General features: G+C 37.1%; 2 protein-coding genes across 4 annotated transcripts in view; one reads left to right on the forward strand and one right to left on the reverse strand.

The window, feature by feature from the left end:
- The window catches only part of MRPS35 (mitochondrial ribosomal protein S35), a 46,608-nt gene extending 26,137 nt beyond the window's left edge, over nucleotides 1-20,471 (forward strand). Inside the window, exons 7-8 of one of the 2 annotated variants that reach the window (XM_022577846.2) lie at nucleotides 1,512-1,581; nucleotides 15,434-20,471. In XM_022577846.2, the coding sequence (XP_022433554.1) occupies nucleotides 1,512-1,581; nucleotides 15,434-15,703 (340 nt within the window). In that variant the 3' untranslated portion in view covers nucleotides 15,704-20,471. The remainder of the gene's footprint in view (nucleotides 1-1,511; nucleotides 1,582-15,433) is intronic. The other variant, XM_022577847.2, reaches the window with a different exon arrangement.
- Nucleotides 19,091-26,219, reverse strand: MANSC4 (MANSC domain containing 4). 2 transcript variants are annotated; one of them, XM_022577845.3, is made up of 4 exons: nucleotides 25,851-26,219; nucleotides 23,769-23,828; nucleotides 22,992-23,126; nucleotides 19,091-20,577 (listed from the first exon to the last, which is right to left on the reverse strand). In XM_022577845.3, exons 1-4 carry the CDS (start codon nucleotides 26,077-26,079, stop codon nucleotides 19,904-19,906), a joined length of 1,098 nt encoding a protein of 365 aa, XP_022433553.2. In that variant the 5' UTR covers nucleotides 26,080-26,219; the 3' UTR covers nucleotides 19,091-19,903. The 2 variants fall into 2 exon arrangements, with proteins under 2 accessions (XP_022433553.2, XP_089776560.1); XM_089920434.1 differs by lacking the exon at nucleotides 23,769-23,828.
- Nucleotides 26,220-26,222: the final 3 nt, after the last annotated feature.

Consider the following 26,222-nt stretch of genomic DNA (forward strand, 5'->3'; position numbering starts at 1 on the left):
TTTTAATATCCTCACACTAGCCTCCTGTTGCTATGATCTTTATGTGCATGGAGAGGCTTGCCTAGCTGAGTTAAATTGTTATTTTTAATATATTTGTGTATGTAAAACTCAGGGAAGATGTTAGACGGAAACGAAAGAATGACTTGCCAGTGAGTAATACTTAAACAGGTTTCTGCAAAGTCAAAGTATAGAAATCTTATATTTCAAAATCAAAATTATTAAATATGGAAATTAATTTATCAAGGCATTTTTGTAAATAAGCAGAATTTCAGTGCTAGCGTAGAAGTTTGTAAAAGCAGTATTAAATTTATTGTATATGAATTTATAAATTAGGTCATTTGAGGTAAAGAAAGGCTATTGGTATGTTTTTGCTAAATGGTTATTTTATTTCTAGAATTATTCTTTGGTTGTTTCAAAATTATGTCAAAATATAAAGAAAAATAAGTGGGCAGATATCCTCTCTCCCTCCTTATCTTAATTTCAAAGCATTTGGAGGTGTCAATATCAATTAGGTTTTATGTTCTGCTTCTTAGTGGTATAAAGAAGTAGCATGACATACAGAGATGGCAACAGTGTGGAGGTGGGAAAAGCTTGGGAACCGTGATTTTAGATTATTACCATATAGGAGAAATAAATGTGAAATTTATGAATAATATCTTTTTGCTAGCTTTAGCTTTAGAGAATGTGAAATAATGCTATGTTTTTAGTTTGTGCAATTTTTAAAAATACTTTTAAAATGTTATTGTTAGAAATTCTGTAAGTTTCTGATAATTTTTTTTTGCTAAGTTTATAAGTGTCAGTGTGTGTGTGTGTGTGTGTGTGTGTGTGTATGTTTTATGGTAACAACTTAATAGAATAGAGGACTATTAAACCTAAGTACAGAATAAACAGAGTCCAGTTAAAGTCAATTTTCATATAATTTTATATTTAAAGAAATTAGAAGTAATTATTTCCTTTTCTATATTATTTTATTAGCCTAAAAGTTAATGCCAGCTCTTATTTATGTAGAAATTTTATCTAATATTAGGTCATTAGTTTCATTTTAAATATGATAGCAAAAAATTATAGCATTGTGTAGTGTAGCTCATTTTTAAAAGAATCAGCTCTGGGGAAATCAGGGTGAACATTTAGCTTAGCATCAGTCTCTCTGTATTCTTTAAATGAACTCAGCAGGTATGTTCACACCATCGCAGACACTTAGCCCTGAGATCGTGAAGGACACTTGGATTGGACACATTCATATTAAAAATAGTGTAAAACTATTATCAGATATAAGTAACTTTGTTAGTGATGAAAGCAAAGATATCCTCTAAATAAAAGTAAAAATAACATCAGTGTTCAATATCCTCAAGTCATAAACTACATAGATCATTTTTATTCCAATAATGGAATTTTCCTAAGTCAGATACGGAATTCCTGAATATGAGTTATCCTTTGTATTTGTATACTTTGCAAATTTTTCCATGTACTGAATTTTTAGAATTTTGACTTCCTCTCTCTGTCTTTTAAAGGTGCCCCTTAAAGAGACAGAATTATGATTATGCAATGTATCTACTAACAGTTTTATACCATGAGTCTTGGGTAAGTGATTGTGTATGAATGTTTAATAACTTTGTCATTGTACTTTGGATATGTTAACCTTTCAAAACAGTCTGTGTAGCCAGCACTCAGATGAGTGTTTAATGAACCACTATTTAAGCTAAGGACATGTGAAATGTTATAGATAACTCCTACTGACATTGAAAGTGAGGATCTTGAAATAGATAATTCAGTCCATCTGAGGACCTTCAGAAATCAGATGACTAAAATGCCTTTAAAGTTCAGAGTTTCTGACTTAGGCTAAAAAATTCAGAATTTTTTACTTTTTGTTTGTTTGTTTGTATGACTTTAGGTGAAAGTTGTCAATGTTATGGAAGGGAGATCATCATCTATATTACTTGAACTATATAATTCATCCTGTTATTCAAATAAACTATAGAACAAAGCTCCCAAACTCTGTAGAAAGTTACTTTAAATGTTTATTAAAATCTTAGTTATCAAATAGCCTTTCATGTGAACATTTCACTGGTATACATTAGAGACAATTAAGGGCAATTAATTATTTAAATAGTATAAAAACAGTCTTGTGTCTGACTAAATTTATTGAGTTTTAGTATAAATATACACATTTATGAGGAAGATTTTGCTGTGAATGAGCATCAACTCATTTAAAGTTGATAACTAATATGTTTTGGTAACTCACAGTTTTATATAATATTTTTAAAAATTAAAATAATTTTAGATATGCACACATATTAAAATTTTTGAAGCTTGCCCAACATAGACATGGAACTTAATAGCATTTCATGTTGGGAACATTTGAAGGAATGGGGGTAGCTGGAGAAAGAGTCACTCTGTTTAGATGCTCAAAGGACTTCATATGAAAGAAGAGTTAGATTTGTTTTTCATGACTTTTAAGGGTACAACAAAGTAGAAGCAATAGTGAGACAGATTTATTTACTGAATAAAATGTCTCTACAAGATTCATCTAAAGATGGAGTGGGCTGCTTTAATAGGTAGAAGATGTTCCATCCATTGGCTACTTAGTGGGGATATGACAAAAGGAACGTACTCTTTGGATGTTAGTTAGTTGCATTAGATGATCTTTGGAATCTCCTTTCATCCCTAAGAAATTCTGTGAACACGTACAGCTGTTCTTACAGATTTCATTGATGGTAATAATAAAACAGTCGTAGCACAAGGGGATGAGTGGAAAATTTTTTAAAAAAATAAAACTTTGTTGCGAGGTTAGTAAAGAACAGAAAGTAGCTGGTAGCTCTTCTCTGCTTTTGAGGTATTCTAATTATCATAATTCATCGAGGTTTTCTAGTTCCTAGCTTCAGGAGCAACATCATAATAGCAGTTAATCTCTTTCCTATCAACTGATTTTATAAATGCTTTTGGCTTGTGGTCATAAATGCTTTTGGCTTGAACCAGCAACATGGCTGAATTAGCTTCAGCTCTGTGGCTGCTGCTTAAAGAGTTAATACCAAACAATAAAAGCCAACCAGTTTTGAGTCTCTTATTTTGCCAGCAGCCTGTAAAATGAATTTGCCCCAAAGGAAATGACAGGCATAAATAAATTCAGTGAAAGTTGACTTACTGGATTCTTTCTATGGTTCCACGACATAAAATCCAAACAAGTTTGTATTCTGGATTCATGCAAGAAGCCTTTGATCTTAATGCTAATTATTTTGATGCCAGAGTAAGTAGCCACATACAACTGTCTTAAACATAATTAAATAATTCCTATATTAAACTTGGCTCTTGATCCTTTCTAAACAAGTACCATCAGTGAAGAAGCTTTAAGAGAATGCAGATGAGCCATGAAATTTTGCAGAGCTGGTGGAACAGAATTTTTATTGAATTGAAACTCTTTTTTCCTTCACCAGCATGGAATTCATACTTGAAATTGATGTTACCACCTGGTATTTAATCAAATATTTAAAGAGCCCCTTTTAATTCATTCCTTTATTTTTAAGGCTAGTTTCAGAGCATTTAATACCTAAAAGCTAAGCTCTGTGGAGGTTACCTCTAAGTAGCATTGAGAGAAAGTAGTTGGTAGTTTTAGGTAACATAATGCTGAAACTTCTCTGAAAAGGTATGCGTTTAGACCAGTATAAGAAAGTTACTGTAGTGTGCTATTCAAAACAGTTTAACTATATAGAATTATTAAAGTAGAAGTTGTTGACTTCTAAAACAATAAAATGGGTTTATTCGGGAACAGCAAAGAATTGCTATTTGGGACATGCAGTTTATGGTGAACTGTAGGTAAGTCCAGAGAACAAAGAAAAGGGAGCCTGTTTTTATAGGGAAAAGGAGGGAGTTGGGAGGGGCTGTTCTAAATGAAAGTTCAAGGGAGGAAAGTAGGAGTTTAGGGTGGTGATGACTTCATTTGCGGAGCTGAGATGTTTCTCATTGCCTGGGCTGTTGCTGAGCAAGGAGAAATTCTTCCTTTGGGATTGTAAAGTAGTTGCACTTTTTGTTTGAGAGTGCAGGGTGTGCTTCTTCCAGTGGGGCACGAAAGTGAAGGTCAGTGCATGCAAATAATGGAGTGTGAGAATGCATGAGACCTCCCTTTACAGGCCATTGCCAACTCTAACTTTAATTGAGGTTTTCTTTATTAATTTACATATTCAAAAGGCATAGACTTCACAAAGCATAGACTTCACAAAGCATAGAGTCTTAGTAATGCTTCACAGAATGATTATTGCAGTGCTAAGAAGGTACTGAGAAACAGATATACATTAAACCATTTATTCTTCAGCTGTTCAGAGAAGCAAAGAGACATGTAGAAATTTGGTTTAATATTTCAGTATTACACAATGTTGGCATAGAAGTGAATTAGGTTTTAATCTTTGGAACCATTCAGATTTGGATTTGAATCCCACTACTTGTTACCTGTGTAACCTTGGCTATCCTTTTAACGTCAGGCTTAGATTTCTTCTAAGGGCTTTTGGATAGATCAGGGAGAATTTATGTGAAATGTCTGGTGAATAGTGGGTGCTCATTAAATTGTGGCTATTAACATTGTTAACTACTAAAATGAAGAAAGATTTATCTTAGAATTTCAAATTCATTTATTTCCAATTTCTATGTATAGCTCACAGTTAACTTGACAAAGACTTTATGCAGATCAAGTCAGCTCTGTGCCCTGTTGTATTTGAATTTTTACAACATGTATCTGACTCACATTCTGGCACAACTGATAATAAATGTTAACTTTGTTGCATGTTGTTCTTTAAACCTTCCACAAGTGATTTGGTTAAGAGATGATTGAATGAAGCATTTTACAAAGTGACTTGCACAAAAGATAGACTAAAACACAGACAGTGGTGGAGGAAAGAAAATAAACACTTGCTTTAGAAAATGTAGAGATCTGAAATCAGATTCAGAGGGTTCTTGGGTGATTGTGATATTTAATTACTAATGGTTGCTTTTTAAAATTTGAATTTTTGGCTGTCTAATTTGGACTTCATGATAGTCTTGTTGCCAGTCAGAAATATATCTAGGTTTGTATTAAAGTGGTTCTGAAAAGTCATGTAACAAAATGGATAATTTTATACTCAGAGTTTATTTTTAAAGGGGACCTTATTGCAAGTATTTCTGATAAAAATGATCAATCCTTTTGCAGAGCCATACTTGCCATTTAGTCTAGTGGTTATGAGTTCATAGTGATCTTTTGTGTGTGCTCACATACACATAGATTTCCAGGTTATCAGAGAATGCTTGAATGACATTTATTGTTTTCTCTTCTTAGCATTCATCAATGATTTTGTTCTTGTTTACAAGGTACAGTGATAGGTATCGTTCGGATTATCAAAATGAATGAGCCTCTGTTTTAGGTACCTTTATTCCTAGAGGGATTTGGTGGTTATAATATAGTCTGTTTCACTAGGTAAGGGAGGTTGGAACATAGTGCTGTGAGAGGCGCATACAAGGATTAATTCTCCCTTGAAGCATCATGGAAGTGGTGACTGGTTTTGGAAGATGAGTAGGAGTGTGCAGTAGGTGAAGGACTCTAGGCCTGGTGGGTTTAGAGAGCAGGCAGAAGTTGGTGTGGCCAGGGTACACGACCAACAGGGCAGAGGTAGGATATGAGACTGAAAAATAATTCAGAGCCAGGCTGTGAACATATTGAACTGATGTAGTAGCATTTTACTAGGTGTGTGAAAAGGCACCTCTTTCAGTGTTTTAGTGTTTATGAAAGAGTAAACCATCCTCATGGCAAATATTAAGTGTGCTTTCATTAAAATGAACTGTTTATTGATTGATGAGCAAATGTTTACTGGTTGCCTCTTATTTGCTTGGTGTTGTTGGATATGGAGATTAATACCTAAGGAGAAAACACTGTGTCTTCTGTTGAGGAACACTAGTAGAAGCAAGTTGGTTTAGTAATAAATACTATAAAAAATGTTATAAAGGTTATATAATTTACTATTTAGTTTTTTATTTTTCTCTACTTATTTATTTCTTGTATATCCTTCAAGGCTTTGATACCCACTCGAACCTCTTTTTTTTAACTGAGATATTATTGACATGTAATATCTTATTTTCAGGTATACAACATAATGATTTTGTGTGTATGTGTGTGTGTGTGTGTGTGTGTGTATATATAAAACACAAAATGATCACCACAATATGTCAGCTTAAGATCCATTACCACACAAAGTTAATAAAAATTTTTTTCCTGTGATGACAACTTTTAAGATTTACTCTCTTAGCAACTTTCAAGTATACAATACAGCATTCTTGACTGTAGTCACCAGGCTGTACTATATCCCCATGACTTACTTGTTTTATAACTGGAAGTTTGTACCTTTTGATCACCTTCACCCATTTTACCCACCTCCCACCCCCAGCCTCTGGCAACCACCAATTGTTCTCTGCTTCTATGAGTTCAGGGTTTTTTTGTTTCTTTTCTGTTCTTTTAGATTCCACACATAAGTGAGATCATAACTGTTTGTCTTTCTCTGTCTGACTTATTTCACTTAGCATAATGCCCTCAGAGTTCATCCCTGTTGTCGCAAATGGCAGAATTTCCTTCTTTTTTTATGGCTGGATGATATTCTATTGCATATATATGCACCACTTACTCTTTATCCATTCATCCATTCATGGACACTTAGGTTGTTTCCATGTCTTGGCTATTATAAATAATGCTTCTGTGAACATGGGGGTGTAGATATCTTTTCGGGCTAGAGTTTTCATTTCCTTCAGATAAATACCCAGAAGTGGAATTGCTAGATCATATGGTAGCTCTATTTTTAGTTTTTTGAGGAACCTCCATACTGTTTTCCGTAGTGGCTGCACCACTTCACATTCCCACCAACAGTGCACAAAGGTTCTCTTTCCACATCCTCACCAACACTTGTTATTTCTTGTCTTTTTGGTAATAGGCATTCTAATGAGTGTGAGGCGGTATCATTGTGGTTTTGATTTGCATTTGCCTGATGATTAGTGATGTTAAGCACCTTTTCAGGTGCCTTTTGGCCATCTGAATGTCTTTCTTGGAAAAATGTCTATTCAGATCCTCTGCCCATTTTTTAATCAGGTTGTTTTGTTTTGTTTTGTTTTTGCTATTGGGTTGTATGAGTTCTTTATATATTTTGGATATTAATCTTTTATCAGATATATTTGAGCCTCTTATTCTTTGACTCCTACTTTGCATAGATGGCAAATTATACTGTCTTATTTTCTTGACTACAAAAGTTGCCTTAGTCCATGTTCCATGGGTTGTTTTCCCTGTATGTTTTGTCCTTTTAACTAATCTTGTAAGACTCTCATTAACATGCATCTGATCTTACTGTATTTTGTTCTTCAGAATATCTGGGTCAGTGCTAGGTAACTACATGTTTAATAACATTTAATAATATTAAACTAAATGTTTAATAACAGCTATTGAAACATTGTCTATTCTTTTGGAGATCCAAAAATGGACTTTTGAAGTAGGTTTTCAACTTAAAAAGTAAAGTGACAGAGTAACAAAGAAACTCCCTTTTCAGTAATTTAAAATGTAGCATAATTGTTAGATGTTAGCAATAATTAGCTTACTGGTATAGCTTTTTAATGATCTATTAATAAAATTATTAATAATCAGTAATTATGCCCAAATTTTAAGAAATATCTTGGCAGCAGTTTGAGATACTTAATTTTCATGGATGTATGATTTTGGGCTATATGTAGGTCAGGCTTTTCATTTGATTATGTGTTTTTTCAAATATTTAAAGGAAAAGTGTTCTAATGCTATATTATTTTGGAAGTTCTCTACAAACATTTGCTTCTATGAGTTTAATTCATGATGCTAATTTATATTTGACAATGTTAATATGTTAATGGAATCTGTAGGATAATATTGGCTACTCCTAGCAAGATATCATATCCCTTTATAAAATATCCCTTTATAAAATCCTTCAGTGGTTCCCCATTAACTAGCATAAAATCTAAACTACTTAGTATGTCTATTCACAGCAATTTACCACCTCATTACCAGCTACTCATGAATTGTAGGTTATGTATCCTGTACCATAATGAATATAATGTGTTCTTTCATAACTTTGCATATGCTGTTTTCTTTGCTTATATCCCTTTTCAAATTGATCAGACTTGCAAATTCATAGGAATCCTTTAATACACCTCAGATGTAACCTGTCTCAGATGTTTCTTCCCATCCTTTTTCCCTTCTCCCTCTGTCAGTTAGCATTCCTTTTATTGCTTTTATGGTAATTGCCTGTATACATGTCTGCCCAGCTTCATTAGACTGTGAGGTCACTGAGGACAGGACTGTGTATTTCATTCATCTTTATATTCCCAGCATCTAGTACAATGTCTGGCATATCAGCATTCAGTAAATTTTTTAAAAATTGATCTGATTTGAATTGAATTCCTTGACATGCTCAGTTAAAAATTCAGCTTTGATAACTAAAAGTATTGGCAGTAGCTTTTTAATCCATTATGGATATTTACTTTTTCCTATTTTTTATGATTTTCAAGTAACTTGAATTTTTTTAATTAGTAAAACTGTTTTTCCTCATCTAGCACAATGCCTTACTTGTAATCATGAGAAGTGGAATATTACTGTGATTCATGTTCTAGGCAAAGGGAGTTATAAATAAGATGGTAGAAGGTGACACGTTTGTGTATTTAGTGGAACAGATACTTCTTTGCTTTCTATTAGATTGGAGTTCACTGACCATTGCATGAAGTAGCTATTGTGTTTTTCTTTGTATTGAATTCATGCTTACAAGGAGAAAAAAGATGATAGGGTCAAATTAAGTTATTCTTTTGTTCTTTTTTCCGTGTTTCTGTGTTCCTTGGAACACATTCTACCACTAAGAAGCAGTATGATTTGGGGCAGATTATTTAATTGCTCTGGGCTTCAATTTCCTGATTTGAAAACAGGTAGTAATAGTACTGCCTCATAGGGTTGTTACGAAAGTTAAATGAATTAATATATGTAAGGTGCTTACTCATCCCATGCCACTTTCCTCACCTTGGCCTTCATTCAGACCTGAATGTCCTAAGCTCGTTCCTGCCTCCAGCCTTTATGGATGCTCTTCCTCTACTGGGATCACAGTCCCGGTTCCTCCTCAACTCTAGGTTTCCTACTAGATTGGCAGTTCTAGGGCAAGACAGTGCCTGGGACAGTAGTTGTGTAACAAATATGTACTGAGTGAACGAATGAGTGAGTAAATAATTGAGCCAGCTGTGGAGAAAAGAGAACAGGATCATGTGGAATGGAAGGCTCCTTCCTCTAGGGCTGTAGTCAGAGCAGGTTCTCTCATGGTAGGCAGGGAAGAAAAGAGACTGTATATATGTATATTTATTGTGTACATACATAAGTTAAACGGTGAAATTGTAAATGTTTAATAGTTAAGTTATTAAAATTGAAGTCTACAAACTAATCAAACTGCCTGAATGGTGATCAATTTGAGCTTACATTGGTATTTTTAATTGCCCCCCCAGTAATTTGAATATGTTATTGTTTATGCTTTAAAATTAATACATGTCAACTACAGTACAAAAAAAGAAACTCTTAAACAATTGCCCACTTCAATCCTGGGTGTAATTTCAGAAGCTATAAAAATTTGGCAGTGAATTACAAGTCAGGGTACGAAATTATAAATGAAATGTAATCATAGCTGTGCTTTTTTAAAAAAATGAATTTAGAAGGACACGCAGCAAATATCACAAGTATTGATTAATTTTATTTTCTTCAAATGTCTCAAGTGTCTGGTAATTGCTTATTGCATGCCAGACATTGTATGTAAAAGACCCATAGAAGCTCCAATTGATGTCATCCATCAGAAAGAATTTCCTCTTTTTTCTCTTGGGCAGAGAGGGTCAGGGGCTTATCTTTTTAATGCAATCAGAATTGAGCTGGAGCAGGGCTGGGTTACAGTTTTTTAAGATTTAGTTCACCTTTGTCTCTTCTCAGGCATTTTGATTGGGAACTTGGTGAGTCCGCTTCCACATCTCAAAGTCTGCTTAAGAGTCACTTGTGCTCTTCAGAAGTTTTAAGCTTAATTTGTTAACTTCTAGCCCTTCAGCAGAATCTGGAAGATGTCTTGAGAGGGAGATTGGTTGTGTGAAACAGGACTTCCTCCCTCTAGTAGGACCTTGTCTCCTAAACACTATGAGATTATAGGAGATTTGCTCTTCAGAAGCTTGATTCAGCCTCCCCAGCTTCCCATAAGTAGCCCCAGAGCTAAAACCAGTCATGTTTGGGGCTCTTCAATTCCAATCTGTCATACAAGCCCTGGGTAATAGCTCAAACCTTGCTCATTTCTCTTTTCCCGAGTAGAGTTCTTCTGTGTGGGCCAAGGGCCAGTCTGATACAGAATTGGAAAATGGACTCAGGGAAGAAAATGGCTAGGGATTTTCAGAAGGATGCTCCCCATATGCTTGCAGCCTGGAATTCACATTGATCTAGTCCGAATTGATTCTAAAACTCTCTGGTGGGACTTCCCTGGTGGTGCAGTGGTTAAGAATCCACCTGCCAATGCAGGGGACATGGGTTCGAGCCCTGGTCCGGGAAGATCCCACATGCTGTGGAGCAGCTAAGCCCGTGCGTCACAACTACTGAGCCTGCGTGCCACAACTACTGAAACCCGGGTGCCTAGAGCCCATGCTCCACAACGAGAAGCCACCACAATGAGAAGCCTGTGCACTGCAACGAAGAGTAGCCCCTACTCACAACTAGAGAAAGCCCCCGCACAGCAACGAAGACCCAACACAACCAAAAATAAATAATAAATAAATAAAATAAAATAAAATGTTTTAAAAATTAAAAAAATAAAACTCTCTGGTATATTGATTACCTGGCTTTTTTCCAGTTGTAGCCAAAGCAGAGGCATCCTGTGACCTGTTACATCCTATTTGAAAGTGGAAATCTTAATGTAAAATTAAAAGAAAGAAATTTGGAGGTTTTTTTCCCTCAAGGATTTTATATTTATACCTCTTATATGAAAAATATTCTCAAGTGACAAGCATTATATACAGTGTTATTACCTTTTTATCATTGCTAGAAGATGATTTTGGAATTGCTTTTTGGTTTTTCTTCATTTTCAGGATATTTTATTAAGGAGACATTTTACAAAGGTTCAGTAACAGAAACAAGTGAGGGTGCAGTTCTCAGGGGTGGTGAGAGTGGGGTGCCATCACACCGCATATCTGAAGGGGCAGGGGATGGAGGAGCTGCAGAACTGGAGAGAGAGTTGTATGGATGGGCCACCTGACAAGAACTGTGGGGCATCCCCCACAACAGGGAGAGAGTTGGGAAGGACAACCCTGACCTCACTCTCCATCATTCTCTAGGTGTCTTGCTGGTGCCTCCCATTAGCCAAACCGAACCAGGAGCCAGAATTCAGGGGGTCCCTATGAAAGGTCCATTGGGATTGCTTCTTAATATATCATTTAAACCAACAGCTCTTCCATTTAGCTCTGTTCTTTCTTCAATGATAAGCCCCATTTGGATGGCAGCCATCTGTGAAAACTTATGTATTAATGACTATAAAAGATTTCCCTCAAAAGGTAAATATAGTGCTAACAATTAATCTTTATTTTTCCTGCTTGAAAAACAGAAATTCTAAAGATCTTTTTTATTGATACATGTAACATAGGACTTCAAAAAAGTAGCTTTCTTTTTCTTGAGACAGGTCTTTATAAGAGGTAAATTCTCTGTGTGTGTGGTTTTGTGTTTTCTACATTTGCTTAGACATAAAAAGCCTTCACCCAAAGGAGACTGCTGGAAAACTGGAGATAATTCAGTTATTTTTTTTTTGTTTTTGTTTTTTTGGGTTTTTTGTGGTTTTTTTTTTTGTTGTTTTTTTTTTTTGTTTTTTAAACATCTTTATTGGGGTATAATTGCTTTACAATGGTGTGTTAGTTTCTGCTTTATAACAAAGTGAATCAGTTATACATATACATATGTTCCCATATGTCTTCCCTCTTGCGTCTCCCTCCCTCCCACTCTCCCTATCCCACCCCAATTCAGTTATTTTTAAGAACACGCTATTAACTGAGAAAATTAAATCTAGTCAGTGATAACATTTATCAAGAAGTAATAAGCATGAAAAGTATTACCTTTCTATCAGTGATAAATAAAGACCTTTTGTTTCTGTATTTTTTTAATCTACATTTGATAAATATCAGTCATATGATTTTGTGAGTGGGAATAATGATGGCAAAACATTTGGACACTTCTTGTGTTTATATTTACCTTTAAAGTTTCGCTTTATTGCTTGATGGTGGTAGTGGCGCCCTTGACATGGGAACATAGATTTTGGAGGTGTGCCAGCAAGGGTTTGAATCCTACTCTTATTTATTCTTCTTCTTAATAAGTTGTGATATTAGTAGTAGATGGTTATTTAGTGTTTATTATGAGCCAGGTACTCTAAGTATGTAGCTATTCCTTTTAATCCTCAGAACAGTTCTGGGGAGTCAGTTCTTATAGAAATGCAAAGCCTATCACAGTAGTAAGTGATGAAGGTAGGATTTAAACTCAGTTCTGTAAAACCCCAAAGCCCATGGTAAATACTGTGCCGTACCCCTCCCTGTGTGACCTTGAGGGAATCACAGATATAAAGCCCCCCTCTACCTGTAATTCTGAAATGAAAAAGCTTTGGAAATTGCTAGTCTTTTTATAACTTATTTGGTGGCAAAATGAACTCTGAATGGATGAGAAGCTATTTATAGCCTTTGTTAATCCCATTTAGTGTGACTATTCATACATGTTACTAGAAAAGTAGTAATATATTTGATTAGGGGGTGCTGCCGTAGACCTCCTCTGGAGATGTTACAAAATTTACTGTGTGCGTGCTGCATTAACTTTACAAGTTAAAATACAAAAATTCTGAAATCTGAAACATTCCCAGGTGACTGTGCCCCTTTATTTAACTTCTGTAATACTTAGTTTTCTTATCTGTAGAGATGTCAAGATCTAACCCAGTATGTCTTAATATGAATTATATTAAATAATTAATATATACGTGTAAGTATTAAAGTACCTGGTATATAGTAAGTATTCAGTTTGGGAGATTGTTACTATTATTATCTTGGAATTTATATTTGGTTGTGCAGAGTTTGGATCCTAAAGCTAGAATATGTAGAAAACTAGAGTTTTGTTTAGCTTGTTGCTGAAGCCCAGCACTGCATTGTATCTGTACAGGATTAGTAGGAAGCCATGCCCTTCACAGAATATAAGTGACTTTCCCTTACCAAAGACTATTTAGAACAGCAGTAAGTATAAATGTGCATTATCCTGTAGTTTAGGATTTCCTAACCTTTTTCATGTCACTGCACACACAAAAATTCTCTGCTGAGATAAATAAAGGAGGGAGGATGCTTGTGGCTGCCCCTGCTGCACCAGGCTCACGTGGCACCTGGGTGCTCAGGGAATCAATATCATGGCATACCTATGAACACACCTTGGCAAACCAATGTAGAACTGTATATGTCAAATATAAGGGGAAGATAAAAAATGTTGAAAATTGTTAGTGGATTTACTTTGGTTATCTCCTCTGATTAAGCATCTATTTCAAGTCAGTTAAAATCTAGAAACACCTAGGTGAAACATAATTTTTTAAACAGTGAGGTCTCTTAATTCTTGTCTTCTAACAGTTCAGAATGAGATGGAGTGACTGTTTTACTTAATGCTTTATAAAATGTGTTGACCTCTTAAGTTTATTTCACTTGTAAGTTAGAATTATGAAGAAACTATGACATTGTCTTGAACATTTAAAGCATTGGCAGGAGTAGATAGGCCGGTGATATATTTAATTTCGGACATTTTTTTTTAAGGGGCTGACATTTATTCCTTCCTCATATATTACAGTAAGAATTAGGTATGGTGGGGTAATTTTGTCAGTTATTTTTTTTAAATGTACAAATTCAGAGTTTGGCTGTTAGGAGTTATTTGCAACAGGGCTCTGGGGGCGGGGCATAACAGGAAGTTATTTCATATTATCCCTGACCCCCTGCCAAGCGAAAGCCTCCCTACCGGCTAAAAAGAGGGTGCAGAGCAGATTCTCAACCAGATACAATGTTTCTAGAATGTAAGTTGGAACATTGTCCTCCGCCATAAATTCGGTATAGGGAGGTGGGGCAGACGTAGGGGAGCTGCAAGTACAGAGACCCCACTTCGGCTCAGGAATCTGGGATCTGAGGAAACACCCTACATCGGTTTGTTTCTCTTAAAGGAAAGGGTACACAGTTTAAAGGATTAAAGGAGGGTTTCTTCTTCTTGTGGGTCTCTGTGGTGGAGGAGCTCCTTTCCTGGACTTCAGTGATCCGAATGGGGTTTGCTGAGTCGGTGGCCTCCGCAGTGGCTTGTTTGCCTTTGGTGGGGATCCTCTTTATCCTTTGAGGGACAAATTTCTAGTGCTTTTCTATTTTCGTGGGCTTTTGGAGCGGGAGTGGGGATGGGAGGGTGGCATGGCTGGAGACTGTTTGCCTCCTTCTTGGTGCTCACTTGGCTCTGAGGAGCCTTGGAGCTCTGTCTGCTCAAGCTGTGGTCTGTTTCAAGAGGAGTTTTCAGAGTTAAAATATTATTTCTGACAACCTTACAAATCTGCCTCACTTTTAATACTTGAAAAACTTTATAATTTAGAAGGGTTTACCACCTTCAAAAGTTGTAAGACTAGTGGATCATTCCATAATAGCCTGTGGCTCAGAATATTGTTATGTGTTAATTTGGAAAGAATGTGGCTGCTATTCAGCACTTCTCTGAACCAGGGCATATTACATATTAGCTGTGTTGCTTGATTTTTTTCACAGAGTGTTACATCTTCATTTAAATCATAAATCTGAATTACATTAATCTAAAACCTACCAGTGTTCCCTAAAATAACATGGTAATAATTTTTGTAAGAAAAAGTAAGTAGTAATGAAAATTGTTTCCATTATAGGAACAGAAAATAAAGATAATAAGACAAAATTCCAGAATTTATCAAGTCATTATGACTAAAACTCACATGAACTTTATATTTTAAATTTATTGTAATAATTGGTCTTCCCTGTCATTCCCAGAGGCATGTTACAGAGGTAATAAATACAGTCTCCTTTCAACTCTCATATTTGGAACCTCAGAAATTTGAAATGTTTGATGAGTTAGAGTTTAGGGACTGGAAAGTTGCAGGGAGTGAGTTTTCTACATCTTTTGGGAAGCAGTATTGCTTTGTAAGTGCAATTTGCAGGGCAGATAAAGTGTAAATTATGTGGGTAGAATTAGTGAGTGGTAACGAGGTGCTCATGTGACAGAGTGTGCAGCCCAAAGCTGCTGGTGCAGGTGGACAGCAGTGCTGGATAAGGGAGGTCAGGCAAGGTGTACACACAGAGTGTGGACCAGACTTCGAGTCATAATTTTCAGAACTCAGAACTTGTTTTTTCCTTTCAGAAAACTGAAGAATGGGAGAAAACGAAGACTGAAGCAGACATGGAAGAGTATGTATGGAAAGATAGCTCCTCAGAGAAAAACATCCTGGAAACCCTTCTCCAAATTAAAGCTGCTGAGAAAAATCTGGAATTAAGTAAAGAAGAGCTCCTTGGTACTGAAGAAGTTGAAGAGTACAGAAAGTCTGTTGTTAGTCTTAAGAATGAGGGGGACAATGAAAATACCCTTTCTCAGTACAAAGAATCAGTGAAGAGACTATTAAATTTGACATGAATTATATAGAAAAATTGCCTTGATTTATTAATTTTATGATATATATGTAATCATTATCTAATTTGATATACAGTTGAAGATGTTAAAAAACCATTGTTTTATTACATCAGAGTTAAAATTATTCCTTTCATCCTAATGTACAAAGGCAGTGATTATTCAGAAGTTTTCTTACTTTATGCACTGGGGCAATCAGGCTAATTCGATCTCTGTGATTTCTTCTGGTTCTAAAGTGTTTGGATTTTATTTCTACCATAACAACTTTAGTATTCATATATATACAATGTTGTTGTTTTGTCACCTGCTCCATTTCTTTCCCTACAGATTAGTACTTTTTGGTTGCTTTTGAATAATGATTTTGGTTATTTGGGAAGCTAGGCCCAGAACCCAGTCCTCTGACTGAAGTTCAGTGTTTTGTCTACATAACTGCTATCTGCCTAGTGAGTTTTTGCACATGCTGATTCTGATTAGAAGCAGGTCCTTAGCAGTATTTTCTAACTAAAAGTTTGTTCCATTCCTCTATTTGGGGGTCACTTTATGTTGATTCAATTCTGTTTAGCATCCTGCTTTCCATTTTCTTTGGCTCATTTCTCCAAGCCTAAGTTTGCAGAAAAGTGGAAATGGAGATTAGCTGGTATTCATCTCTATGGATGCCCCAGCTAGAACTTCCACAGCTCAGGAAAGAGATGAGGTATAAAGACCTTGAATTTAATTGGAGTAAATGACAAAATAACTGCACTAGGAAACATTTCATTCAATTTAGCTGTCAATTCAGTGCTTTTAAGTATATCTGTAAGTCATTTCTTACCACTTAAAGTTGTTGACAAGTGATTAATTTAAAATTGAAATAAAGGAATTATGGAGGCTGTTATTTGCCTAAAACTTATTTTGCTTGACAGAATTTGAGAACATAAAATGCCAAAATGAATTTCAGAACAATTGCTCAAAAGATTTATATAAATTGAAGATATGATTTAGTATTAGCAAGGCCAAGAGTCCGTAGGTTATAAAGGACAACAATAGGGCCTTGAGTTCCATCCATTCCACTGGATGGAAATAGCAAATAAAAAAGTAGATACAACTGAATTTCTAGATCAGGTTTAAAGCATACATAAGTGTATTGAAGTGTTACATTTCTTAGAGAGTCAGAGTTGAGGAAAACTCAGGTGTGGAAACAGGATTGAAGAAGGACACATTTGAAAACAGTAGAAGCTGAGGAGAGGTGGTCATTTGGGAACATGTAAAGAGGTGGTAGATTAGGGTCCTCAGTCCTGTAGTAATAATACAGTGAAGATGGAAGCAGATGGAGTAATGATACGTAATAAAGAATTTGACCTTGCTCAAAGAGAATCTGGCCTCTCCCGTCAGCTTCTGGGAGGTAATCTGTGATACCTCATAGAAGTGTCTTTGGTTAGGGCAGGAGTCAGTCACAATGGATTTTAGGTGGGGCTTGCTACACCTGATAGTCCTAGGCATGCCAGGAAAACCAACCATGTGTTTAGGGTTGGGGAGCTTTGAGTTTCTTGGTAAGTCCACCCAGCAGCTGAGATCAACTGCCCAGGTAATTGATCAGTCATACCTATGTAATGGAGCCTCAATAAAGATTTAGAACACTGAGGCTCCGGTAGGTTTCCCTGGTTGGCGATACTCTAGACATACTGTCACACATTGGTACTGGGAGAGTAATGCATCCTGCTTCCACGGGGAGAGGACACCAAAACCTGTGAGTTGGGAACACTCCTGAACTTCATCCTTGGTGCTTCTTCCCTTGGCTGATTTTAATCTATATCCTTTCCCTGTAATAAACCGTAACTGTGAGTATAATAGCTTTCATTGGGTTCTGTGAATTCCTCTAGTGAATTATTGAACCTGAGAGTGGTTTGGGGACTCCCCATCCCCCGAACTTATAGTTGGTGTCACAAGTAAGGGTGGTCTTGTAGAAGACTGTGCCCTTTTAACCTTTGCAGTTTGGCTAACTCTGAGCAAAGACCTGAAGACTCTAAGGCTGTGGCATTGACACCTAATGGCAAAATCTTAGAGCTGTAAGATTAATACACAACTGCCTCAAAAGGGTAACCGTTGCTGTCATTGTAATGTTAGCAATAATTGAACAGCATTTTTTGTCATTATTTAGACTCTTGTCCTTAAGCTCTAATTGATCTAATGTATACAATGAACATCATACTCATCCTTACAATGAGGATTCTAGGGGACACTTTTTGCTGTACTGATGATATGCAATCACTTCTGACTTCAAACTCTTAAATTTCATAGCTCAGAATGTGCTTAAACACATAGGCAACTAAGAAATAGAACAAACCTGTTTTCTTAATTGTAGGGAGCTTTAGTTTTTTTCTTTGCATATTTTCTTTCCAAAATTGGTAAATGTGTCATAATACTGGACTATTACAGATTTTTTTCCCCAAAGGTCTGGCTGTTTCAGTGCTGGAAAAATTTCGATATCATGGTTATTTCCTAAATGGTGGTAACAACCTTAGCCTTAGTTGTTGACTAGGCCCTGTGATCTTTATTTCTTAATGTTTTAAATTCTATTCAGAAGTTCTCTTTGGTCCCTTTGGCTTCCAATAAGGACATGGTTTCTAGGCCCAGTCGTTTTTGTCTTGGCTGACTGTTCAGGTCGCCTCTCCAGTCTAAGTTTACTCAGTTTATCTGATGGTCAAAGGTAGGGGCTGAAGAAGAGAAGGAGTGTGTTTGTTTTCTTACAAATGTAAATATGTTTTTCCCAAATTATGGTCATTTCTATAAAACAGTTATCAATTTTAGGGAACAAATAAAATTCTGAGAAATCTCAAGGAAGAAAAAACTTCTTTTTTTGGTAGCCCTAGTTGGAAAACCTTCAAACAGTTTGTATATATTTGAAAGAAAATTAAATAACCTTTAAAAAGAATGTATATACAAATAATTTTTAAAGACAGCTTCCTGAATAACTTAAATATTTTAAGGTAATTTAAATCTTGATATCCCCCCCAAATTGCCTGAGTTTTTTTCCCTAATGTATTAAGAAATTGATAACATTTATGATATGTAATATGAATAGCAAATTAATGTAAATCGATTATATTTTAAAAATTCAGACTTATTTGTGGTTAATATTCTGAGGGAAGAGTGCTATTTTATTAATCTTATAATAGGATTTCCTCTTTGTTCATTATGCTTAAATGGCTGTCTTTTAATGTCCTCACATTAAAAAATATTTTCAGAGATGAGATTAAGGGCCTGAAGTTTAAGATCATTAGAGACTTGAATTACAGTTTTCTACACTTAAGAGTCAGAGTATAAGATTTAGGGGTGAATCTGGTGTAAGTGGACAGAGCTTGAAATACCTAGAGCTAATATTTGCACCTGGGAAAACAACTTATACAACTGAGGGACATAAACTAAACAACTCCCAAGATTTATTCAACAGAAGTCAACAGAAAACTCAAAGATCTTAGTGCCATAATTATTGAGAGGCATGTCAGTTTTTGAAAAAGAAGCTGATCGATTAAGATTGAGAAAGATTAATCAATTGAACATAAAAAATTATATAAAAATCAGGAAACTTTTGCTCATGGGTTAGTAACTGTAATCGTTTATAGTGCTTTTCTGCTCAAGCCACTAAAAGATTTCATCAAAATATGTGACAATAATATGACCTTGACAGGAACCAAATACGATGTTACGGTGTTTTCCTCCCTGTATCTTTTTTCCCTACTCATTGAGAAAATGGAGGCTTGTAGTCCAACAGTGATTTTGAACGTGGACTTTTGAACCATGTTGCCTATTAAGTCAGGCTTTGCTACATACTAGCTGTGTGACTTTAGGCAAGATACTTAGCCTCTCTTTCCTCAGTTTCCTCATCTGTAAAATGTGATAAGAACAGTCTAATAGTTAACAGTAGTATACTTATCTCACAGAGTTCAAGGAATCAACAAGTTAATACATGTACAGCACTTAAAACTATCTCTTACATGGTGCTGAATAACTGCAGAGATTAGAATTTTCGAACTTCAGCAAAAGGTACACTATTCAAAAAATGGAAATAATCAAAAAGACAATTATGTTTATCAAACATTGGCATTCTTTAGAGATTGGTAAGAATGGGTATCTGTGCTTTTTATTTTTTTTAACCAAACTGCCCTCGTCTTACAGAAAACTACAAATGATACTCTTAAAAGCTTACAATGCTCACATCTTTTACCATTAAGAGCGCTCCTTCAGAATGGTACATTTTTTAATTTGCTTGGATCCTGACTTTCTCTGTCCTAGTTTATACTGGCCCTGGTGCTTTCGACAGCATCCAGATGCCAGGATGACTACACAACAGCAGAGGAAGGTGACAGAGGTGCAGAGGACCACAGGAACCAACCATGTCTTGGAAGTCACAGGTGCCCCATCAGGTGTTGTGTCTTCATTCTCAGATGTACGGTTTCTGCTGTTGTACCCTTTGGTTTTGTTCAGTACTTGTTTGCTACTGTTGAGTTGGGATGGAAAAGGCACATGAGAAAGTTTTGTGTCTATCGGCACAAAGAAAGAAGAAATAGTCTTGTTATCTGGATTGCTGATGAACTTGGTACTGGCTGACACCATATTTACGTTTGTGGTAATGGAGTCATTCAGAGAAATGAATCTTGCCCAAGAGTCTGTGGTTAATTCCTTGGAATACCTAGTATTATTTGTGGTTGCAAACAAATCTTGATATGTGGTTGAAGATGGAGCTTCTACTGATGGTAGCATTTGGTTTATCATGGTCGTTTGTTGTTTATCTAAATACATAGCTTTTAGAATCCTTAGTCTCTCCCGTATATTAGATGAATAACGGGTGTTTAGATATGTGGGCAGTGATTGTTCAAAAACCAGCAAATCTGGATCTACACCTGAAATATAAATAAGGCATCATTTAAATTTTATTTTTAATTTAGAAGACAGGACCTTAAAGTACAGTTTGGAGAAGTCTTGGATTTTGCCACTATAAGTTACTGAACTAAGCTAATTTCAAGTTCCACCTAATTTCAAGTTTCAGCCTACTTCTGAAAGGCTTAGAAACATACTAGCCATGTTTGAATTTTTCTTAACTTTCTAAGACACTTTCTGTTGCAAACGAACTTGGCTACATCACATCGTGGAGAAAACTGCCAGGGCTTTTGCGCAACAATAGCAGTATTGGGCAAGAGCTGCAGAAACAGTAACCATTTGATATGTATGACAATTAAAGTCAAACAAAATGGGGCCTGAGAAGTGTAACTATGCAGAATTATTAGCAGAGCCCTAAATCTCATCCCTTCCCAGTGCCTGAGGGTCCAGTGCCTGAGGGCCTTCAGGGTTCTCTCTCTTCTTGTAAAACTCCTTTCCCTCTGGCTTCAAAAACTCTCAACAGCTTTACAGTTGTCACACTGTTTCCCTTTCAGTCTCTCTTGAGTGTGCTCTCACCCAACACACCACCACCTACTCCCCTCCTTTCCTTTCTGACTTTGTTTTGTGCCTTCCGACATTTTGTTTCCACCCTCACTATTCTGCCAATTCTGCTTCTGGGGTGATCAGTACTTTCCCTATTTCCTGATCACTGTATCTCATTGCTTTGGCTTCTCTCTTGTTCTTGATACTGATGGCCACCTCTCCTTGCATTCTTCTCCCGTGACTCCCTGGACCCCAAATTCCTTTGGCACTTTATCTCAGACTGCCTGCCTCTCGCTTTTCCCTTCCTTTGTGCTGGTTCTCTCCTTGGTCCTCACTGATTGTCCGATAATCTTTAGTCCTTGGTTTTCTGCTGTATTTCTCGTCATCCCATACCAACCACCCTCCCACCCCCGGTCACCAAAAGATTATCCTCATCAACTGTCACCACTACATTGATGGCCCTGAAATCCACATCCCCAACTTTTTCCTCTTTCTTGAGCTCTGATCTCAGTTCTCCTGTGCTCTACTGGAGGTTCCCAGCTAAATATCTCACATCACCGCTGGCATTCTCAAAACCATCATCTGGTCTGCCTCTTTGTCTTTTTCAGCGGCATCATCATTCTTCTGTCACCCATGCTGGACTCTGCACTGCAACAGGATTTTTCAATCTTCAGTTCTCTTCTTCTTTATCCAAAAAGCAACTAAGTGCTATCCAAGCCCTTCCCAATATGCTAGCAACCATCCCTCCTCTTCATTGCAACTACAGTCACCTTGTCCAGATATAACATTACCCTGACTGCATTTTCTAATCTGCATCCTACATATAATTTTCCTGGGCTAAGATAACCAGACATCACTTTAATGATAGTGCTTTCTCATGAAATACCTTTGCTGGTTCCATATTTCTGACAAAGTCAAACCAAAACTCTCCTCTGTCCTTTTGTTACCTGGCCTACCCTATCCTACCCATATTTCCATTGCAGCCCCAAATGTGCCCCTATTGGAGCCACACCAGTGTTTGTGCTTTCCTGGGGTGTGATATGGAGCTCCTTTTCTTGCCTCTACCTGGCGTCTTCCATGAAGCCTCCTCTGAATAATTGAGCTTTCTTTAGTCTCCCCTTCTTTTGAGCCTTTGTACTTGAGGCAGTATCACACATTTTTGTATTTAATTTTATGTCTTACACTAATTGTAAGACTTGTTGCATCAACTAGATTAGAAGGAGCTCGAGGGCAGAGATATGGCTGTAATCTCCTGCAGTGTGGAGCACAGCATGGAGCATTATGTGTTCAATAAGTCAGACTGATCAAGAAATTCACCTCCTTTGTATCGTGTTGGCAAAAATCTATTCTTTGATGTTTACTGATTTGTACCCTGAGATTATATACATGGGAAAGGACACTTAAATATGTATTTTTCTAAAGGAAAATGCAGTTGTTATCTTGGGACCAATGCTATGCTAATGTGTGGCTCTAAGTGCATTTCCCCATCCCTGACATCCATCTTTGTAGAATCCTTGTACACAGCATCAGCGAACCTCAAAACTGACATTTAGCATTTTCTTTATTTCCTAGTGGTATCCTTAACCACTACAGTAGAAATACCTATTTTGGTTCTTGCTGAAGGCTCTTGGAATAAATGAAATACAATGCTCTTGTTCAGCCACATATGATTTGTTATCTGGGATGAACTCATCCTTGCTGAACATACTAAATGAATGGGAATTTCCTTTTAGTTTTCTGCCCTGGAAGCCCCAAACTTTTCCAGACAGAGTTCACTGGGAAATAATGATTTAGATTCATACATGGCTACTGCCAACCAATTTCTAGGTTATATGCCTCTACTAAAATATTACTGACATTCTTCAAAATACATACAAAGGACATAAATCATTACCGTCTGTTATGTTGTATAAAATGGCGCTGGTTCCGGGCTCCAATATGCAGCTCTCCAGGGTTGGGCAGTGAATATGGAGGCAGTTGACATCGCCATGAATAGGGTCGTGGAAGAAGACAGCCAAGTTACAGGAAACTGAAAAGGAAGCGGGCAAAGTACATCTGCAGATGGTCTTGATTTCTGCAGCTTGATGAGCTCTGAGTAGCTTACATTTCTTTCAAGAGCACTGGATTAACAGTACGTGGCAGGGCTATGTTCAGACATCTTACAGAACATTATGAACTATCGCAAATGCTTCTGTGAATATGGGAAAATGCCTCTTCAAAAAAATAGCTGCAAGAGGGAAGAGATATGGTAACATATGTATATGTAAAACTGATTCACTTTGTTATAAAGCAGAAACTAACACACCATTGTAAAGCAATTATACTCTAGTAAAGATGTAAAAAAAAAAAAAAGAAAATAGCTACCGATATTCTCAGTAATCTTTCACACATCCCATGCTACACAGATTACCTGGAATCATTTCCCAGTATTTTATGTTCAGGAAAATCCAATTGGCTACAAAAACCTCTGGGGATTTATATAGATCAGATTTCTAGATGCAATACCCTCTCAGAATACTAAGGCACTGAAGTTCAACAGAGAGAAAGAGGGAAAAAAATAGACAAAGCCTGTAACAGAAGGGGGAGTGATAGGAAGGGCAAAAACGGTAATGACCCGTGTTGTTGGGAGAGGCCCAGGTGGCATAAAGGCAGCAGGCTGGGTGAACATTACCTCGACCCCGACTGCAGGTGTGTGCTAGCCCCATGCTGCAAAGCCACGTCCAGTGAAAAGCTGATCGGTGTCATTCAGAGAGGAAGGGAGTAGACAGACGAGGTGGTTAGCATTTGGGATTCTAGTGGGGAGGGGCTCATCACTTGCTCTTGCCGGCTCCCCTTTTCTAAGTAGATTTGCTCCATAAAAGATACCGTGTTATTTCTGGAAGGTCAGATTTGTTGAATGCAAATCTTCAGTCTGTCCTCCTTTAAGTGCAGCACAGATTTTCCTCCTGCTGTAGTGTAGTAGGAACCATGTGATGGGAAATATTCATTGGCCCAAAGGTATCAGCTTCTTTAATAAAATGAGATTACGGAGGGAGAGTGTACGATTACCAGACCTCTGAGTGTGCCTACAGCTGCTGTGGAATTGCTGGCAGAACCTGCTCTGCTTCTGTGTAAGGTTAACTGCGGGGGTTACGTCTCCCCTATTACTTCTGGGACACCCCGTGTTTCTACACTCTTATTTTTCCAGAAGGAGACAGAATAGGACAAAAGTCAATTAATAATACATTGCTAATACATTATAGATTACAAATACATTCCCTGAGGACTGTGCTGTAAAGTTTAAGGAAAAGGAAGAAAGAATATTCAAATTTAGACATCTAAATTTCTGATAAAGTAGTGGATGCTGTAGGGAGCAACTTTTCAAGATCTTTTACATTCTTCATGCATATTTCAGAGTCCCAGTTCTGAGTAGGTTAGCTATTGCAGGATTGTGCATTTTAAAGTTCTGGCTTCTAGGTAAAAACTGGGATGTGTGTTCATGCCTTTTCTTCTTCTGGAGAAAGAAAGCCACAACTTGGAAGCCACAGAGGCTCTAAAATCCTGGAATTCTACTGGATGCTTTTAGTATCCCCGGAAGTCCAGAGGCCACAGCTTCCCTGGTGTGGAGAGTCAGGTAAATTCATGCCACGGGAAAATGCTGAAAAGGTATCACCCCTCCCTCATCTCCTCTCAGTGAAGGCTTCTGGGGTTATAAGCATCTGAAAGCAGAATATCTAGATTTGCTACCTTTTCCAAAATTTCCCTTTAATAAATTAATTGCTGTCTTCTGTGCCTGATTAACTTTTGAGGGCTAAGCCTGTGACAACTTCTCACACTGTGGTCTCTTGACAGTCGGTTTAGACTCTCCAAGGAGCTCCAATTTGCATCCCAGAAATCTTACATGGATAATTGGATAGGAGGCATTGGCAATTAATGTCGGTAAGAAATCACGGGAAGAAAATGTGGAACAACAAGAGAATTATTTTAAAGTGCTGTGTTCCTTTTGTTGTTTCTTTCCAAGTCGCTTTCAAATCTTGGAAAAATGAAAAATAAATGAAGTCTTTAATCAAATGTAACTTGAAATTCTGCAACAATGAAATGTTTTCCTAGTTATAGGCCTTGATTATATTATATGAATGATATTTAACCCTGAATCCAGATTTCAGACCAAAAAAAAAAAATTCTGTTAGGATATTTTGAAAACTAACTTTCTCTCTCTCTCATTCTCTCTCTCTCTTTCGTGCTCTCTCTCTCTCTCTCTCCCTCCTTTCCTCTTTTTCTAGTTGACATATATTTCCCTGTTTCTTTCAAAACATGAATCACAATCTAAATTCCTGTTCAGTACATCCCCACACTTGGTCAACCCAAGCAAGCACATTTCAAAAGTGTGATACGATACCAATATCACCAAAAGAACCTTGAAAAGGAAATATTTTTGAAATCATTTATGCTATGTTCTGGGCTATAGAAATATTGTTAGCCAGCCCTCAAGGCAATATTTTCATTGAGCACTTTAGTGAAGAGAAGAGGTTCTCTGTTACCTGTAGGTTCATAGCCTCCCGGGTCATTACTAGATTTGTAAATGGAGCCTGCACTGGCCCCAGCTGCAAAATCAGTCTCAGTGTCTCTCCCCCTCTGCCCACTGCCTCATCCCAGGGCATCTTCTCTAGTCCCCATCAACTGTTCACTGCACCCTCTGCCTAAGGGTCCTTTCTTAGGTCCTCATTTTGGATGTTTCCCCTGATTTTTGCTCAGGTCTATCATCGACACTTACCATCCTTCCTAAGACAGCAGCTCCGACTGCACTTCTGACCAGTGCTTTCGGAATAATACTTCAAGAACTGGGCCCCCAGCTTCTGAGACTCCTCCAGGTCAATTAGGAGACCTGGGAAGCGTCGGATCCAGCAGTCTCTGTAAAACACAGTGGGTGAGCAGAGAGAGTCTGAGGTCCACCCCATGCTTAAGAGCAAAATCACGTCTGCTGCCACGACCACCACATGCATTTCCCTGGGATGAAGACTCGGCAATAAGTCTGATGACCAGACAGACACTGAAGCTGACCATCAGGGTTTAGAATGGTTTCTGGAACTTCAGGGCTGTTGCTAAGGGAGAAGGCTCCCTTGGAACTCTGTGAAGGGTCACTTTC

The sequence above is a fragment of the Delphinapterus leucas genome, chromosome 11, assembly GCF_059928025.1.
Source record: "Delphinapterus leucas isolate spDelLeu-1000000601 "Yukka" chromosome 11, BTC_Dleu_Yukka2, whole genome shotgun sequence".
Taxonomy (NCBI): Eukaryota; Metazoa; Chordata; class Mammalia; order Artiodactyla; family Monodontidae; genus Delphinapterus; species Delphinapterus leucas.

What these genes read in the sequence shown, in the direction of transcription:
- MANSC4 (XM_022577845.3), bottom strand. Translation starts at nt 26,079, where the DNA reads ATGCATGTGGTGGTCGTGGCAGCAGACGTGATTTTGCTCTTAAGCATG. An exon ending in CTGCTGTCTTAGGAAGGATG is followed by an intron (nt 23,829 to 25,850) that starts GTAAGTGTCGAT and finishes GACACCGATCAG; the next exon opens with CTTTTCACTGGACGTGGCTT. An exon ending in TTTATACAACATAACAGACG is followed by an intron (nt 20,578 to 22,991) that starts GTAATGATTTAT and finishes TTTATATTTCAG; the next exon opens with GTGTAGATCCAGATTTGCTG.